The sequence below is a fragment of the Thunnus thynnus genome, chromosome 10 (genome assembly GCF_963924715.1).
Source record: "Thunnus thynnus chromosome 10, fThuThy2.1, whole genome shotgun sequence".
Taxonomy (NCBI): Eukaryota; Metazoa; Chordata; class Actinopteri; order Scombriformes; family Scombridae; genus Thunnus; species Thunnus thynnus.
Genome location: NC_089526.1, coordinates 9,451,898 through 9,472,161, shown reverse-complemented (window position 1 = coordinate 9,472,161; position 20,264 = coordinate 9,451,898). Strand labels below are relative to the sequence as shown.

The window sequence follows — 20,264 nt, the reverse complement described above, 5'->3', positions numbered from 1 at the left end:
GAGAAACCCACTTAGTTCCCCATGTCAAGAGCAGCAGCCACTATCTTTTCAGCATCAGAAGCCATTTCATCTATGGCACCATTTAAGGCTTGCAGCATGGCAGTAAAGGAGCGGCTGACAGAACGGGCATGTCTAGGCATCGCCATCTCCACCAACTTTGACGAAACTGTTGCCAAGTCCTTTTCTGCCGCCGCCAATCGCTTTTTCACTTCCCCTTTGGTGACCTCTACTGACAGCACACAAGTCCGTAGGCCTTGAAGTCTTGTGGGTTCAATGCCTCGCTGTCGGGCCAGTCGCTCAACCGATTCATCATCCAGGCACAGAGATATTTGTGCTTTAGTTAGGATCCGCACCGCTACACTCGAGTCCACCATGGAGGCCACAAGGGGAACAGGGATAGCAGACATCCCACCAGAAAGTGAGGCAGCAGCCCATACTAGTGCTTTGAAAGCCTCCTTTTTCTGGGTGACCAGGGTGGAGGAGAGTGTTGGTAGAGCCAAGAGAAGGGCGTGGGCTCTGATCTCTGGAAGATCTCTACCCATGTCCTCCAACAGACCAAGGAAGTCAAATTTCTCCAGAGTGGGGGGTCTCACCAGGTAGACTTTGGGCTGTCTAACACCCTGTGATGTCAGCACCTCCAGACTGGCTTTCCTCTTTTCTTCCAGGGTCTTTTCTGTGTCTTTTGCCAAAGCTAAGAGAATAAAGTACACTGTCTGTCGCTGCAGGGACCGAGCCTCCAAGAACACCTCCACGCTATTGGGTTGAGGTGTCTGTGTGAATGTCATAAAGACGGCATTGTAGCGGAGGAATTTAACTCTATCCATGTATCCCTCTGGTTCAAACGGAGAGGTGTTTGGGACAGGTGGCAGGTCCCACAGGCGGAAATCAGGTTGTTTAGGGTTAGCGTAGCCTGCCACTTCCTCCGGGGCAGCAGGGGATGACGACAGAGCTGCCCCTTCGTCTCCAGGACCGAGGCCATGCAGGGAGTTAATGAAGGTAGCTTTTTCATCCCCACGGTCCCCAACCACAGCTAAATTGATCCTGCTGATTAGGAGATCTTCCACTGCATCCTTAACATCTGATAATTTATTGTTCTCTATAGACTCTTTTAGGGTCTCAAGTAGGTTTAGGCCTCTGAAAACATCAGCCATTTCTGTAGAAAAATCAAAATTGCAATTATTCAAAAAGTGATGACAGTCCTTTTAAAATAGATTAGAAAGATATTTATGAATACTCAGAGTTATGTGCAAACAAAGCATTTATCACCCTTATAATTAAACATAATAAAACTGGCAATGGTAACAATTTAACATACAACCGGAAGAAACCTGAACATTCCCAGAGAGCAAATCAGTATTTATGGTTTTAAAATAAACATGTCGAACCAGCACAGGTGTATATCATGTCATCATCCATTAATAAAATAGATACTGTAGCCTATCTAAATAATAAAATAAAATACAATAATATATATATATATATATATATATATATATATATATATATATATATATATAAATAAATGTCAGGACCTAAGGATGAAAAACATAAAAACAACATCATAAAAACTCTTATCATGTTGTAACTATGATATTTAAACCAGTCAAATCAAATTTTGGGAATCCAAGGTTTTCATTCAACACAATACTAAACACTCTCACCCACAGGTTTTTAGTAGAAGCAGCCTTCTGGTTGAAATGTCTGTTCCCAGTTGTCAGATACTGATTCTTCAGCAGCTTTGAAGCACTGACGGTGTCAGGTCGGTCTATTTAAGGTGTCCATCCAGCTAGTGGAACATTCTAATCCTGTAAGCTCAGCCTTAATCCAAAATCAGTTTAAGCTACATGCTTTCATGCATAAGCCTACAACAATGCACACACATCAACAGGCGCAGAAATAAGCATGCAAGCTCACATTTTTAATAAAGCATTATTTACTGTACAATAACTAAAAAAAAATAGTTGTAACAAACTATGCTATGATACAAATCTTCACCAATAAGCACACCTGTTGAGATTCATACAAGAAAAGATGGGCAAAAGTCATCATGATGGCCACAAAGTTCCTTAAAAATGTATTTTTTAACTACAGCAACTGTTTTTCCCTCACAGTCCATATAAATTTCAACCATAAGTAATCTATTTTGTCATTTAGGTATGAAGACAGTTTAAGAGTTGTACATCTCTCCTTTAATGTTGATGCACAGAAAAAACAATCAACAGTATGACAGTTACTCCTCCATTCCATTAACTAAAAAATAAGACTTTATAAAGGCATTTCCAATAAAGAGGAACAAGGTAATACTAAAGTTGAGGAAGGTAATGCATGTGATAGTCTAATATTAACCAAGCTGCAGTCTTTTTTTCATCTCTATTAAGAGGAACCTTTTATGCAAAACACTGACTCTGTTTTTCAGATGCTATTTTAAGCTCACATCCGCTCACACAATAATTCTTTGTTGGCTGGTTCCCACAACAATATACATGAGTATGATACAATAATTTTGCTTGAATTCAGAATAAAAAACTTTTTGATAATGGCCAACAACCACTGTGAAATTTGTTAATCCTGTCTTTTAGAAAGTCATGGAAGTTGTAATCGCGTTATAATTTTTTATTCTGAGCTAAAATAGTTTTATCTGAATATCTGAATTTATTAAATAAATGCATTAGAGGAAAGACTCAACACTCAAACAAAACTCATCTTTTTTTCATATTTCCTCAACTGTAACCATTTCTTGGTAAGTCAGATGCAGAGACTTCCTGGAGACTTATCATTGCCCTGAAGCTGCCTAGCAACCAGCAGGCTGCACATAGTTACACCACAATCACTACGACATGAAAGATCCACTTTGAGATACCACTGTCCTAAGCTAAGCTAGTGTCTAGCTACAGCTCCACAATTAATGAACAGACATGTGAGAGATATTGATCCTTTCATCTACCTCTTGTAAAAAAAAAAGTAAATTTCTTAAAATGTTCCCAAAATGAACTATCACTTTAACATTGTATTAACTTATTTAGATAAACAAAGACAATAAAAGTCTATACAAAAAATGCTTCTTCAATGCCTTGATATCAATGAAACACCCGAATAAAGTTAATTTAATGTGATTTCAGTTCTCTAGTGTTATTTTTTAAATAATCATAGTATGTAGTATGAAATAATTAAAAACTTAAATTGCTATATACAGTAGTTAATTTAACATAATACAGCTTTAATGTCATTAAAACCTGTTTGCATACTCATAGTAATATCGCAGACTGAAATTTTCAGATAAAGTGTGAACATTTTCTCAGCAGCTTTTTTAAGCTTTTTTTCCCTTGAGTTCTAAGTGCTCACATACAGTAAATCATCGGACTTACAATTACATGGATAACTTTTGAATTGTGCATGGGATATGTGCCTGTATGTCATCTGATATTGACTGCCTTAGTAGAAAACTGCACACAGGAGCATTACACATTGCAGCGGGAGGCCAACATGGCAGTAACTTTATCTTCAACCAACTGAGCTAAACTATCCTCAAATCTGACCCATTATATCCTTCACATTGGAATACAGTGCCACATCTGCACCTTCCTTCTCCTCTAGAATATCATCTTTTGTCTCCTCCTCCTCTATCATTACCTCCTCCTCTTTGCTATCTCCATCCTGCCTCCCCTCTGCTTCGTCTTTCTTAATTTCAGTGTACTCTGTCTCTGTGGTCTCTTGGAAATTCCTCGCCTTTGTTGGACTTTTTCTTTTCAACAGGAGGACGTTGATGTTGGAATACTCCACGTCTGATTTCCCGGCTGCCCCTTCTTCAGCTGCCTCTTGATTGTGGGTCTGATAATCTTCCACTGTTTCACCAGCATGTATCTTTCAGGTAAAATGCAGAAATGATATGAGTCATTGATTAGCTGCTAAAACAGCAACAATTTTAATGCCAATAAGATGCCAAAAACACATGAAAGAGAATTGACTGTAACAGAAACTCCTGCTCTGCTGTTTGCCTATGTATCTTTTTTGACACCACCACTAGATGTCCCCAAAGTCAAATCAAAGTAGAGTATAGTAGAGTCAAATCCTACACAGTAGTGTTTTAACTAATATATAATATGACCAACAATTTAAATATAAATACCAGTGGATCCTCCTGACTGGTCACCATCTCCAGGGTCTCAGCCAGATGTTCATGGGTACTCTGTTTTTTTCTGGGTAGAAATGTTTTTAAATATCAATAAATGTTAAATGACAAGCAAGGATTATTAAATTTATGTCACTCTTAATCAAGCTTCCAAGGACTGCTGTCGTTTTGCCCATTTTAACCCTTGTATCACAACTCATGATTTTTTTATTACTTTATTTTTATGATTTGGATTTCTTCATGTGTTTGTCCTAGTCATATGCAGGTATGGACAAACATATTAAGAACTTAATAATGTACCTGTGGCATTTCCTCACCAAACAGCAGAAGGTTACTGAAAAAAGTGCACCAGTAAAAAATGCAATGATGACTTCCAGCTGAGTGACAGTTCTTAACATTTTCATGACTTGACCTGGAATCAAGAGGAATAAATTGTTACAAAAAAATTCAAAACTGAGGTCACCACTGCTGCTACTTGTTCTACAATGTATGACATGGATGTCATTTACAGTTTAGGGTTGTCCAAATACAAAGGAGACTAGAGCACTTACCCCCTTGTTCTTTGTTTATGATGACGAGGTCCCCTTTTACTTCTCCATTTTTATTCCTGCTGACACACTCAACAGTAGCGTTGCTGTGATCTTTTAAAGTTAAGACGACAGTGCTGTTGACTGTGTGGTTCGACACAGTGGTGATAACAGAGTAATCAGTATGATTCTCCAACAGCGGCCATTTAATGGCGGGTAAAGGAACCCCCTGACTGATACACACACAAGTCAGGACCTCAGACTGAGCCACACATCCAGAGCTGTTTAGGACGTTTGGATGCACTGCAAAAAAGCAGAATGATAGTATCAGAGTAAATATACAGTGAGCTGAAAATAGGAGAACACATCACCCTTCTAAGTCCACTTTCAAGTCACAGTTACATTGGCATACATAGTCGGACTTGTGCTCAGGTGTTTTGCTGCACAGATGTACAGGCTCTGCTGTCATGTTAGAGATGACAAGAGTGGCTGTTCCACTGTTGCTCTGCATGTCAGCATCAAGCCAAGTTTAGTCCAGGTGATGAGATATGGAGGGAATCTTTTAACGCTGTATGACAGATTTAGTTTCACCCTCCTTAACAGTTGTCTTTCCAGAGATTCCACATTTCTTCATGTCTTTGAGAAAATATTTAGGATCATTTGAATTTACAGCAAATAAAATGTACAGCTATTCTAAACACATGTCTCCAGTCTGAGGCTGAAAAATATCTTAAAGCCTTAACAGTCTTGAAACAATAAGTGGATAATGTTTCTGAGGAGAGAAAGCTCTCAGTGCACTTTATATGGTCCAAAGTAATAACCAAAGTAAATTCAATTAAGTAATTCATGTTTCATGACATGTTTTTATGGTTTTGTCTGCAGCACATTTGATTTGAAGTGAAACTGTGAAAAGGAAAGGGGGAAGGAAGGCAAAGTGGTGAACTTTCCAAAACTTTGTTGCATGTTTCAGCTAATTTATAATAACAAATACAAGTAGACATTTTTCTGTCTGAGATCAGTTGTATAGTATACTTACATGTTATGTCAACTCTTTCCATCAGAGTGTTGTTCAGATGTTTTGCTGTACAGATGTACTGTCCAGAATGCTCTGCTGTCATGTTAGGGATGACCAGAGAGGCCATTCCCATGTTGCTCTGCAACTCAGTTGTGATTCCTTTGTGCAGGGTTTTGTTTGAGCCAAGTTTAGTCCATGTGATAAGAGATGGTGGGAAACTGTAAATACTGCAGGTCAGATTCACAGCATCACCCTCCGGAACAGCTTTAGTACCAAGGATTTTAAGTTTCCTAACATCTGAGACAAAATGACAAGAGACGTAGACAGTACAGTACATCAAAACACATGGACGTAGAATGGTCAGCCAATGCAAGATGTGACAAAACCTGTTGCTGCTTTGGGCCTCCACACAGGCATACAATATATGACAGGAAGCATACTGTAATATATTGTGTGCCAAGATTTTAAGCGAAAAACTGAATACTGCATAGAAAGTTCAAAATTTCAAGACACAACATACTCCTCTCCAAATCGTGTTGAAGTTATGAAACTCAACGCATTTTATTTGAGTTTCAGAACCTCAGCACTGAGCTGAGGGATTGTCTTTTTAGTGTTTTGCAAAGTAAAAAGTACATGTAAAAGAATAACATACAGTATGTTTTACTCACAGGTCACATTCAGAGTCACAGTCTCCTCTGTAGTCTTGTTGCCTGTGAAGCTGACCTTACAGGTGACCTTTGTGCCATGGTGTTCAGCTGAAGAGTTAAAGGTCAATGTTGATCTGTTTCCTGTGATTTGAGTGTTCTCTCCTGTTCCTCTCCACGTCCAGGTGATTGTAGGAACAGATCCTGAGCAGAGACCAGGAGCAGTGCAGGTCAATGTGGTCTGCTGTCCCTCAGTCAGCGGAGGAATCGTCACTGTGGGCTTCTGACTCAGATCTAATAGGAGAGATAAACAAGAAAATACAGGTGATCAGTGGGATCAGGTGAGAAGACAAGAAGGTTAGTGTTGACTTAAATTTGCACTAATATAGTCTGTTAAATATTAAGAACTTTTGTGTATTTGTGTAGTTGCAGTTCCTACTGGTTGCCTACAGAGGTTGATAAATACCAAGCATTATTGATTCCCCATTTTTCTCCAGTTATTTCACACATCAAAGTCTGTTTACAGATCTTGGGAAGTACTAATGCTTATGTGAAAAAGTATGCATGAATCTGTTTGTGGTTCCAGCTGCATGAAATCAGATAAATTGCCTGAAGTGGTTGGGGCTGAAGATTATGAGTTTACATAACAGGTTTGTGCCAGGTTTTGACAAGGATGAAGAGCACACAGAATAAACAAGGCAATATCTCTTGTTCTGCTGCATCAATTTTGATCCTTTTTTTTACTGTCCATGATGAATCTGACAATGTAATTATTATAAATCATATAACACAATCACAGAGTACACTTTTCAATAATTCTCTTAATAGAGTCAAACATGTTGGTGTATGTTATATACTACAGCAAATGTTGAGTGAATATACAGTCTGCTGTTGCTCTTCATACCTTTTACAGTGATAGATGCGTTATTGGACAATATGGATCTATTCATTGTTCCATTCAGAACACCATTAATGCTGACTCGATATGATCCAGAGTCTGACTTGGTGAGGTCATTGATGATGATGCTGCAGTCCCTTTTAGTCAGATCGGGCTCCAAAAGTGACACTCGTCCTCCAAACCCAGTCTGAACATTTCGGTTGGTCTTGTTGTAGTGGAGGATTATTTGAGGAGCAGTACTGTTTTTCTCAGATGCAAATTTGTACCAAATTACACTTTCAGGAGTGAAGTCATCAGGTAAAGAACACCGTAAAATCACACAGAGTCCAACCTCTGCTGTTGATGCTTCACTAAGGGTGATACATAATCCATTTTGACAGTTTCCTTTTTTTCCTGGAGATGTGGCTGTTTATGAAGACAGGGAAAACAGGCAATTAAGAACAGGTAATATTTAGATATTGATGATACATATATATATAAGAAAAACTATGAAAAGAAGCAACATTGCTGAAACAATACTGAGCCTCTGTAAAGAGCCTGATATGATATCAGCCAGTCATGGTGTCAGCCTCTTCTTGGATGAGAACTAAGCACAGTAAATTAAGTTGTACAAAATAAGTACATTTTAGGTTATTGTTTTTTTTATACATTCTTTATAGATATATTAGTTTCCCAAACAGTAAAGTGATGTGGGTCATGGTAGTTTTAACAAGCCCATAAGCTAAATTTAAAGGAGAAAAAACTGAATATCTGCTATTTTGGGGCATGACAGGAAAACATTTATAAAGAGTATTTATTATTTATTATTACCCGCACAAAATATGCAATTTTAATTTAATATTAAAGCTTCCATCAGCAGCTTAAAGAAATCTATATTGGCATTCGATTTTCGACTAATTAAATTGCAGTAAAGTTTCATACTCTACCTGCGTCAGCAATGCTGCCTCTCACAGAGAGCAGCAGAGTCGCCCAGATGAGAACAAACATCCTTGAAACAGCCGGTCTGTCTCTCCACAGAACAAAATCCTCCTTTCAGAAAACACTTTACACAAAAAGTACAAAAAACATACAAGAAGTTCAGTTGATCAAACTGGACCAGAAACATCTCCACACCTGACAGCACAGATCTTGATACAGGATGTTGGATGTTTTCTGTATCAGTATGTTACTCCATACCGATGTGAATGAATTTGAATACCATTTTCCCCCAGAGGCCCTGTTTTGGGCCCCTGACAAAAGCTCAACAACAGCTCTGACGCAGTAAATATCTTTTATCTCCCTATCCATCTCTGGTCAAAGACCTTCCCTCCTACAGTGTCCCATCCTGCACAAATAAAGCCAACAATTTGAAAAAAACAATGCATTAGACTAGTATTTCAGTTACAGTTGAGAAAGATATTTGAAAATAAGGTAAATGTGTTTTACCTCTTGTTTCTGCTCTCCTCTGTGATGTCTGCTGGGTGTGTCTGCTCTGAACTGACTCCTACTCTCATCATGTTTCTGCCTCTTCCCTATTTGTGCAAAAACACCCAATGAAGGTCCCTTGCTGGACGCTGATGTTCTTCTGCTCAGACTGCCAAATTTTCATACAATTATAACCTCTTAGCATCACATTATGTATTTCGAGAATTTGCACCTTCAACACTGAATAATGACAGAAAAGGAGGATTTTTGTTGGATTTTGTACAACTTCTATGACTGTGTGATATGAGACATTTAGAAAGGGGAAGTTCATGGCAGTTACACAAAGAATTATGAAGAAAATCTAGTCATCTTGAGAAACAAACAAACCAACAAACCAACAAACCAACAAACCGACAAACCAACAAACCAACAAACCAACAAGTAGATGTCCAGAGTACTTTTCTTCATGCAGATGTTCATATGACTCCATACGTTTGAGTTGTGAATATGTTGGTTACATATATCTTCTTTTCTGGGTTTTTTGTACAGTATAATATATAATGCATTCTGTGCAAAGTGAATGATCTTTATTACTGGCTAATATCCTCAATGCCAGTTGAGTAATGATGGTCTCAGGAATATTTGTTTATTTGTGTTTGAAATAAAGACTTTTGTCACTCATGAAGTGTAACACATTCTCAGAGAATCTTCTAACTTCCTGTTTCTCCATTTTAGCCTCTTGAAAGCACTTTTGTATTTTTGTATTGCACAACTGTAGGCATTGTTCTCAGCAAAGTCACTGTAATGATTATGTATTTCCTTAACTGGCATCACTGTATTTTCTGTGTCCCTGATAACTTCCTGTTTAGTCATTGGGCTTTAACTATATTTGGCAAAGAAGCTGCAGTTCTTTCAAAATCAGTTACTAGATGCTTGCACACTGAAGACACTGCAGAACTAGAGGAGACAGTTTCATAAAGAATGGAAAGGGTTTTTTTGGTTACTTATCTCGAAACAACTTGTTTGTTTCATGTTTCAGAGCCACGTACCACACACTGCTCACTCTTGATACAGTGAGAAGAGGAAATAATCTATGGCTTGGTGAATTGAAACAGGTTGAAGTGTCTTTCCTTTTCACATAAGAAGTCTTGAAGTCCTGTGTGAATTCATGCAAATTTAAAGTCCCCCTCTACTCAAAAATATCTTTTTCCTCTTGTTCATACAGTTGGATGTTTGAGCGTCACTGTGCAGAATGATGTGTGCAGAGTTTCATACTGGAGGGCTGTTTTCATTCATTCATCTGCTGAAAGTGTAAATTTTCTCTGTGCTCATTGAAAATCAGATTTTGGACCAATGAGTGTGATTTGTGACATCACAATTAGTTTTGGAAGCCAGTCCTGGTCCAGTAAACAACTTAGACAAGTGTGATGTGGAAACTTGAAGCCTCCAGTGCACATACTCTGAGAATGGACTTTATAGTGAAGTGGGAGACATCTAGTGTCCAGCTGTTAAATTTGAAATTAAACATATTTGCATATTTATAAATTCTAGATTTTTTAATGAAGGAGAAGGAATAGATGCCATTTTAAGGATTTTAACGTGGTAATTATACATTTTTTGTGGAAAAACCATATCAGACACACATTATTGTTCTAAACAGATTATTTTAATAGTCTTTATACATGTCTGGAGGGGATTTTTAAGTTTCCTCATGTAAGTGTTGTGTACAGAGTGAAACTTTTTGAAATGAAAATGACAGAATACACACAGGTGGTCGAACAGCTTTAGAAATCCCCTCCCACATACTTTTCCAACGTCTGAATTGGGGGGTTGCCTCAAACAATTTTTGTTACTTTCTGAAACCGGCAATTTGACAATCCCACCCACTACAGTCGGACCACATATCTTACAAACTTGGTCTTTTCTAGCAGAAGCTGGTCCATAGGCAACCATAGGGGCACTTGGGGCACAGACATGCCTGACATCCCACCACTGAGAGGTGCCAAAGCTGGGAATTTTCTGTTTCTGCATATATTGTTTTAAAGAATGGTTTCAAACAAATGTGCAGCACTTCAGTACATCAGCAAAAAGGAGAGATATTTGCCCCCTTGCCCTCTCTGGTCACATCACTACCATAATGGCAGCTTCTTCATGAACATAGCATAAAGTTGTTTGGAACAGCTGATTGAGTTATATATACACAATAACATTTGAACAAAGCAATTCTGTAAGAAGCCACACTACAATGCCTTGATAATAATTCCCAGTATATATAAATGTAATTCCTGTGCATTCATATCTTAAATAATAATGTGTTTTCTTTAATTAACAAAATGTCATGGTTCTGTCACAGTCCTTGTTTGTTAAGACTGGACTGAATGGGAGGAAGGACAGATAAGAGAGGTTGCAGGTTATATTTGAGGACCACTTGAGATACTGTTGCTTGCTACATTTACTCTTGTAGGAACTAAGTGCTAAAGTGAACTGAAACACTAGTTGTTATTCAGAGCTACAGTTGTCTTTTAGTCCAATTTATGTTGTTACATGCAGCCTTAATATGCAAGCCACTCCACTTGACAGACTGATTTATTTATGTTTTTGTTAACAGCAATATATGCTGACAGTTATCTTGCTGTGTGTGCTCGTTGTGACTTGTGCACTTATTTAAGTTGTGTTCATGTGAGTTCTGGGACGGTTTGTGTATGGTTACGTTGTGTTTTCTGGATTTTTTGGTTTCCTATGCGCTCTATGTGTCCCTTCTGTGTTGCTATGCTCCACACCTGCCCTGCTTCCAATGTTTTCCCCAGCCAATCAGCTCCTTGTCTGTTCTCTGTCTAGTCACCTGTTCCCCATTTCCTCATTAGTTCAGTTTGTATTTCAGTGCTGTGTTTCACTTCAGTCTTGTTGGATAGTTTGTTTGGTTTTGTTCTGTTCAGTTTAGTCTCGCCTGCCTGCACTTCTGTGTCCTGTTCCTGAGTTGTTTAATGATTATATTCTTCAGTTCCTTTTGCCTGCCGTGTCCTGAATTTGGGTCCAAAAAGCGCATGACACAAAAAGTGTGAATGATGAATCCTTTGACAGACATTAAAGCTTGTTTGCATGCTATGGCAGACAAAGCGTAAAAAATATTTCTTTGAAGTGAAATGTTCTTTAACAGCTTTTTTTTTTTTTCACTGTGCTTATGTTTTGATTATTTATGCATAGAGTGGCTTGATGGAGGTGAAGCTGTGAATTAAATGTGTTCTGTACATGATATATACAATATATAATCAGATATTGTGGTCAGAATTGAATAGGAAGTTGCATGAATGGTGTTGCACAGTCCCTTACATGTAAAAGTGTGAAATGTCTCGATAACTTTATCCTACCCCCAGTATAAGCTCACAGCGGTGCGAAAGAATTTACACAGCTATCACACAAGCTATCACAGCAGAACACATTACATGAGAAACTATCCTTAAGTGACTCCACAAGGCTACACAGTCCTCAATTTGTAGTCAATATTTCAGTCATATCGGAACACATTACCACATCCTGCCCTCCCTCCTCCTCTGCCAGCATACACTGTCTTATCTCCTTATCTTCCTCTATCATCACCTCCTCATTGCCGTCCAACATTTCAGGTTCCTCCCCACCATTGTCTTGTCTCTCTTCTTTTTCTTCTCTCTTAATTTCAGCATACTCAGTCTCTGTGGCATCTTGTGTCTCCTGTGCGGGACTCTTCCTTTTTAACATGAAGATTTCAATTGTGGAGTATTCCACCTCTTTTGGTTCCACGTTCCACTGCCCTGCAGCCTCTGCCCCTCCTTCAGCTGCCTCTTGGTTGTGAGTCCCATCATCTTCCACTGCTTGACCGGCATCTATTGGCATCTGTCAGATACAACATAGACACAATGAGTCACTCACAAACTGATAAAAGACAGAAATGTATATACACTATGTATGAAATGTAGCTTACTATGTAGCTATCACAAAAGACAAAAACGATAGCAATTCAAAACATCTTACTATAAGTCATATATTCTTTACAAACCAACAAACACATTTCCAAGTTATATAATAATGTATGTAATATATTTTCATGTATTTTTCTCATCTTTCAGAGTGCAACTGCCTTTTACTTATTCCTGCAAGGTTTGAAAATCAGCTTTTAAGGACTTGAATCTTGCTTGAGATACTGTAGATAATCTGTCCTGTGCTCATGTCTCCTCAAAGCAGTCTACACTTAGGCATTCAGCTGTTACTCTACAGCTGCATTACAACACAACCTGAACAGATATCTGACAATAATAGACATGATGTTCACTGTGATGGATTACGACTCTCTGACAATCAATCGAACTATTTGCATAGCACCTTTTATATTTTATACAGGTGCAATTCAAGGTGCTTCACAGATGACTGACAAGCCAATAATACGACATAGCAAATGTAGACCATAAAACAATTTGAGACTAATGCGCATGAGAAATAAAATTGTGAAAATGTAATAAAATAGATTTTAAAACTATAATAATAATAAAATGGGGTGAAATAAAAACTTAGATTAAAACTAAAAACTTAAAATAAATGAAAAACAGACAAAAGAAATTGATGAGAGTGAAAAAAATAACAATATTAATGATAATAAAATAAAAGAAAAGAATATGTTTTTACAACATGAATAAAATGAAATAAGTGAATAAAATAAATAATGTGTATAAATCATTCTTAATCAAAAGCCAGGCTAAAGAGGAAGGTTTTAATTTTACGTTTAAAGATAAACGCTTTCAGCTGCTCTCAGATCCTCAGACAGACTGTTCCAGCGGCTCGGAGCATAAAAGCTAAAAGCTTCCTCACCAAATGTTTTAGTCCTGCACACTGGAACAACTAAAAGACTCGTGCCAGAGGACCTGAGGGGCTGTTCATGTCCACTACGCAATTTAATTTGAAGTAAATGGGCTAATAATGTGCTAGTACATTAGATGTGTCTACACAAGACTCAAGTGTGTTAATATAAATACCAGTGGAACTGCTTGTATGGTCTCCATCTCCAGGCTCTCAGCCAGATTACCATAGCTCTTCTGTTTTTTCCTGCGGACAAAACAATGAATAACAATAAGCAAGAGTTATGGAATTAAAGTCATTCTTAAAAACAGGATTTTAAAGGACCACGTGAGTGATTCTGAATGTCTTAACTCACACAATTGATGAACTTAACATTATAACATTTATTTAATCAAGTAAACATGACTGCTAACTATTTTCTTTAGATTTTTAATGTGTTCTTCCCACTTCACAGGCAACACTTGTTTTTATTCATTGTTTAATGATATGACAGGTCATTTACAGTTGGTGGCACAGTGGCTCAGCAGTGTCGCTTCACAGCAACAATGACCTGGGTTGAAACACCCTTAGCGCTGATTGACCTTCCTGTGTGGGTTTTGCATCTTCTCTTCACATTAACCCCTCACAGACCAAAGGCATACAGATTAGATTAATTTGAAACTGAATTATCTTTATGTGTCTATATATGTTGTCCCCTGTAACATGCAGAGGATGTGACCAATGTGTACACCTCTCACCCACTACCTGCTAGCTAGGATATGCTACACGACGTGAACCTGAGCAGCAAGCAGTCTAGAAGATGATTAAAGAGACAATGTTGCATAGCGATGCATTTGCTATAATAACAATGGTGAGAACAAAAGAAGACATGATATTCACTGTGGTGGATAACCAAATTCAAGAGGGTTTCTAGTCTCTACAAGATTATTTTTTTATACTACTTCACATGTATATAAAAATGAATGGACGGATGTCTGTATATGGGAAGAACATTAAAAATGTGGTATACCATGGGGAATGGTTAGGGTTAATATAAAGCTTTCATAATTTGCAGCAAATTTTATAAAATATTCTAAAACAATCGTATGATGCTTTTATGACTGATCTCTATAAAGCCTGAACTTTTTGTTAAAAAACAAACAAAAAGCAAACAAACACATAAAAATCATTGCATGGATGTCAAAAACAAGGGAGGATAACAAACTTAATGTACCTGTGGCATTTTCTTGCCAAACAGCAGATGATTGCTGAAAGAAATATGCCAATCAAAAATGCGATGATGACTTGTGGCTGGATAACAGTTTCCAAAAGTTTCCATAGTAGATCTGGAATCAAAAGGGACAAATTACTCTGTGGTTTCTGCTGCTGCTTCTTCTTTTTCTCAGTGATAACATAAAACCATAAAAAAAAAACATTTTTAAAACTGAGTTACTGAAAATATCATAAAGCAGTGTTCTAGAGAAGGAGAAGTATTTTAGCTGTTAAAACTTACCATCTTGTTCTGACTCATTTATTTTGATCGTGAAGTTTCTTTGTGCTTCACCAATATCATTTCTGCTGACACACTTGATAGTGGTGTTGCTGTGATCTGTCACAGACACAGTGATGGTGCTGTTGACTGTGTGTTTTGACACAGTGGTAATGACAGAGTACTCAGTGTGGTTCTTCACCAGCGGCCATGTGATGGTGGGTAGGGGAAGCCCCTTACTGATACACACACAGGTCACAACCTTTGATCGACTGGACTTCTTACAAGTAGAGTTATTTAAGATCTCCGGATACCCTGAAAACACTAGCAAAATCACAACATCACAGCAAACATACTGTAAGCTGATAGGAAATGTATTTTCATATTCTACCCTGTCTGATATGATCAGTATATTGTACAGTACTTACAATTTACAGTTATGTCAGCATATTTAGTCAAAGTTGTGTTCAGGTATTTTGCTGTACAGATGTACTGGCCAGAGTGCTCTGAGCTCATCCTAGGGATAATGAGGGTGAGCGCTCCAGTGGTCTTCTGCATCTGGGTTACAGTTTTGTTCTGTGTGTCAGTTCCACCTTTGGTTCCAGTGTCATCCTTCAGTTTGGCTTCGGTGTCATTCTTTAGGTCGGATCCTGTGTTGTTATGCATTTCAGTTTTGGTTCCATTGTGTTTTTTGTTGGAGCTAGGCTCAGTCCATGTGATACTAGATGGAGAGAAACCTACAACACTGCAGGTCAAATTCAGCGCATCACCTTTCTTCACAGTTGTATTTCCAGTTATTTTAATATCTGAGAATAAATAACATTAAAGACATGAATAAAGCATGATCTAAATTCATCAGCTAATGTCCCACAGATTGGAAAGGCTGTGCTTTAACTGGCAGGTCATTGATTTAATCGGGAAAAAAACAAAAACAAAAAACTAGTATGTTTCCTGTTTGATGAGCCATGTGGACGGATCCACCTGCTCAGTCCTAGTACAGCTTAATTCATGCAGCACATTTTAAAAAGGGAAGTGATCTATAGTATGCCTTTTTGAATTGCATCAATTTCTGCTGCACAAAATATGGTCAAAATACTTTGTCAACTTAAAAAGCTAAAATTACTGGTTTTCTAGTTGATTTAGTTTTCTGATAACAAGATACATAAAAAATAACATGTTTAAATTACTATATACTGCTGTAACTGCAGCTGTGTTTGCATACAAAAATTACTATAAAAAAACAGCAATAGATAAATGTCAAGATTTTTCCTTGAGATAATATTTAGTCAGTAGGTTTTTACTTTCTCCATGTTTTGTTAAATAGACGGAAGGTTTTGAAGTGTTTATAAAGAAAAGTGGCATGATACAAGATCGGGTCGTGGGATGTAACATTTATGCAGATTGAATGTGTACGTGGGTTATCATCATGTATCATCCAGACTTTAGTTCTCCATCCAAGCACATGATGTGCATGGGGAAAGATCCAGATAATTTTGAGAAAAACTGATCACATAGAAGAAAGTCATATATTGTGATTGTATATTGTGAATTAATTAAGCATAGTTTGAACAATACTCACAGGTCACATTCAGAGTCACCGTCTCCTCTGTAGTCTTGTTGCCTGTGAAGCTGACCTTACAGGTGACATCGGTGCCATGGTGTTCAGCTGAAGAGTTAAAGGTCAAAGTTGAGCTGTGTCTCTGACTGACAGCAGTTAGATTCTCAGTCTTAGTTTTGTTCGGTCCTGTTCCTCTCCACATCCAGGTGATTGTTGGAACAGATCCAGAGCAGAGACCAGGAGCAGTGCAGGTCAGTGTGGTCTGCTGTCCCTCTATCAGTACAGGAACCATCACTTTGGGCTTCGAACTTAGATCTAATGAAGGATCAAGATACAAATACTGTAGCATCATAATGAGCAGCCTGAAGGTCATTATTAACTTCACATTGGGCAAAAATAGCTGCTTTGTTTAACATTTCAACTGGGCAATAAGTAGGAGATATGGCAGGAATGTTTGTAGGAGAGGAAAGCTCGATCAGTGTTTTGCAGTTCCTATGAGTCACCACCAGAGGAAGATAAAGGCCAAACATGATTTTATGCCTCTTTATAAGTTCACCTAACTCACACAAGAAACACATTCTGTCGACAGTTTTCATCAAAGCAGTTTCTTCAGTACAACATACTTCTGATAAAAACTGTCCATGTGACATATGTGCATTATTCTGAGTAACCAGGACCTTTTTTGTTGTTTATTTTTTGTTTTTTGGGAAAGACCTGTTCCTGTTTTATTTGAAAATCAAATGTATAAATACAGCAAATACAAATAAAGAAAATATGTCACAAATAAAATTCTATTCACATCCATTGTACTGGAGAGGTGGCAGAAACCTCACAGTTGGATATCTCAAAATCGCGACACATAAAAACAAAAATGAGTGAGTGCATGACTCAGTACCGCTATGTGTTATTGTAAATTGGGTGTACCAACTCTTTAAATAATCTATGGTTTAGAGCCAAACATGTTGGTGCATATTATAGCTTTAACAAATAACATCACTGTACATTTACAGTAGTATTTGGTATTTGTTGATACTGTACCTTTAACAGAAATAGTTGCGTAATGCGGGAATGTGTATCCATCCTGCTTTCCAGTACCATTAACTCTGAGTTGATATGATCCAGAGTCTGACTCAGTGAGGTCATTGATGATGATGCTGCAGTTCTTCTTACTCAGGTCAGGCTCCAACAGTGACACCCGTCCTGTCTGATTTTTGTTGATGTTATTGGTGTCAAATATTATGTCAGAATCACATTTTGTTTTACCTTGATCACATTTGTACCAAATTACTCTTTTGACAGTGAAGTTGTCAGCAATACTGAAATTACACGGTATCACAACACAGAGTCCGGCCTCTGCTGTTATTTCTACTTCACTAAGAGTGATACAGTATCTTTTGTCACCGCAGGCTCCCTGCCCTCTTGATACACCTGTTAATGCAAAGAGGAAGAAAGGGACAAACAGGGACAGAAGATGTTTAGATTTTGATAATACATAATTACTGATTAAAAAAAGAGAACTTGTACTGAACGAACTTCTTTTACTTTACTGCTGTTTTTACTGTGTCAGGCCAATATATTAGTTTTCTGATGGCTGATGGCATTTCACTAAAGATAAATTAGAGACACAGTAGATACATAATAATATACCTATAGAAAACAATTAGTGTTTACTTTTGTCCCCTGATATATTTGGTAAATGTAAATTCTCAGGCTGCAAAATAAAAAAAAAAACAAATACTAAATGACGGGACAATGTTTAAAAAGGTTTTTATTATCATGCATAATATTTAACTTTCCATATTTAAGGTGCCATTACCAGCTTTGATATTCAATAATTATAGTATATAATAAAAATAAGTACACCCTTGGTCAATATCACTAAAATGTTAATTACAAATCCTTTCCATGTAGTACAATTTCATTTGTTGTTACTTGAAAAACAGAATGTTTGAGTAATTAAACTATAATAAAAGGTCCATATTTAAGAACAAACTGCAACAAAAGTCAGCACATCCTTCATTAGTGAGACTCCATTCTTTAATTTTTCGTTATTTTGTATGCCCGCCTTTATTTTTGATGACAGATTGGATCTTCCTAGGCATGAATGATACCAGTCTAGAACAAATATGTGGAGAAATGTTCTGTCATTCTTCACAGATAATTCTTTTCAGCTTCTCTTTGCTGGAGGGGTTTTGTTGCTCTACCTTCCGCTTTAAAATACTTCTGTTCTATTGGATTTCTAATCTCCCCTACATCTTTTGCACTCATGCAGCCCCATATCTGCACACTTCCACCTCCATGTTTCACGGTTGGCACTAAGCAGTCACTGTGGTAGTCCTGGTGTGAAGAATGCCAGGTCTACGCCAAACATGCTGGACCCCATCTGATCCAAACTAATTTAATTTGGTTTCATCTGATCAAAGAATGTACTACCAATGTTCATAAGGCTTCTTTTCATGTTCTTTGGCAAAGTTTAATGTTGCAGTTTTGTGAGAAATGTTTTTTTTCCACAGACGTCATCCATAGAGCTTGACCTCATGCATTCTTCACACTGTTTGGGAAGTCACTGAAACATTAATTTCCACAGATAATCCTTGTGCCAAGTCAGAAGCACTTGCCTGTCTGTTTTCAATGCAAGGTTGTGTAAATAGCGAATTGTGTGTGCCGTCATTTTACGAGGATGACTACTGCACTTTCTGTTTTTGGTAGTATCCACTTCTTCTTCTATCCTCTTCCATTTTTATGAAGTCTTACAATCTGGTTTCTTAGTTGTTCAGGCCATGTTGCATGAGACACAACCCAGGCCAAAAATTGAGAAAGTCGTGGTTCTTTTATAACCTTTTGCAGGCAATGAGTCTTAATTGGAAGTCACAGGTGTAATCGGTTTTGTTTCAGTGGTCACAGGTGTACTCACTTTTGTTGCATTGAGGTTGTACTTTGAGGTCTGTATTTTTAATTTAATCTATCCAACCTGTTTAACTTTTACTTACAAATAAGATAAATTACCCTGCACTTCACCCTAAAATACAACAATTATTGTAGGATGATACCATTTCGAATCATTTAACATTTTAGTGATATTACCCAGGGGTGTGCTCAGTTTTGTACTGTATATCAAGATTACAATTCAGCCACATACTCTACCTGTGTCAGCATGATTGCTCCTCACAGAGAACAGCAGAGCCGCCAAGATGAGAACGAACATCCTAATTCGATACTTGAGATAGTCAGTCCTCTCCGCAGAAGAAACTTGTCCTTTCAGAAACACAAAACAAAACAAATTTATAAAGTGCAGTGAACATACAGGTAGTTCAGGAAGCTCAGAAACAATTTCACAGTTGACGGCACAGGTTCAAATACAGGACTTGCGCATTCAGTAATTTTGTTAGATTAATATATTTGGTTAACATCTTCATCAGGGTCAAGTCCCCTGACTTTTTAAAGCACTTTGTGATATGTGTTCCAGAAAGCTGCTTGATAAAGCATCCATGCAATACATATCTACAATTCCCCTTTCCCAATTAACTGTCTACTTTATTTTACAGGTAAAACCAGGAATTTCAAAAGGCATTTTATGTCATTAGTTTGGGAAGAATAAATCACTTCTGTAGTTTCAATTTACTATTTAAAGTGGTATTTTAAAAAAAATAAGGCAAATATTGTATTTTACCTCTTTATAACACTTGCTGTCTTCTCTTCACGGTGATCTCTGCTGTGTCTCTGCTATGGACTGAGCCTTCCTTCCTTCCTCCTTCCTCTGTACATCTTCCCTTTTTTGCATACAACAAGTTTCC

At 37.6% G+C, this 20,264-nt stretch overlaps 2 protein-coding genes across 2 annotated transcripts; both read right to left on the bottom strand.

Moving 5' to 3' along the window:
* Nucleotides 1-11: 11 nt before the first annotated feature.
* On the bottom strand, nucleotides 12-1,151 carry irgq2 (immunity-related GTPase family, q2). Its single transcript, XM_067600178.1, has one exon. It carries the CDS (start codon nucleotides 1,149-1,151, stop codon nucleotides 12-14), a length of 1,140 nt encoding a protein of 379 aa, XP_067456279.1.
* A 516-nt stretch (nucleotides 1,152-1,667) lies between these two features.
* On the bottom strand, nucleotides 1,668-20,194 carry LOC137190655 (uncharacterized). Its single transcript, XM_067600177.1, has 17 exons — nucleotides 20,141-20,194; nucleotides 19,615-19,725; nucleotides 17,509-17,898; nucleotides 16,492-16,785; nucleotides 15,341-15,718; nucleotides 14,937-15,236; nucleotides 14,658-14,769; nucleotides 13,621-13,690; nucleotides 12,107-12,487; nucleotides 8,140-8,242; nucleotides 7,220-7,618; nucleotides 6,340-6,609; nucleotides 5,693-5,968; nucleotides 4,681-4,959; nucleotides 4,430-4,541; nucleotides 4,127-4,196; nucleotides 1,668-3,861 (listed from the first exon to the last, which is right to left on the bottom strand). Exons 2-17 carry the CDS (start codon nucleotides 19,673-19,675, stop codon nucleotides 3,526-3,528), a joined length of 3,831 nt encoding a protein of 1,276 aa, XP_067456278.1. The 5' UTR covers nucleotides 19,676-19,725; nucleotides 20,141-20,194; the 3' UTR covers nucleotides 1,668-3,525.
* Between the last annotated feature and the right edge of the window lie 70 nt (nucleotides 20,195-20,264).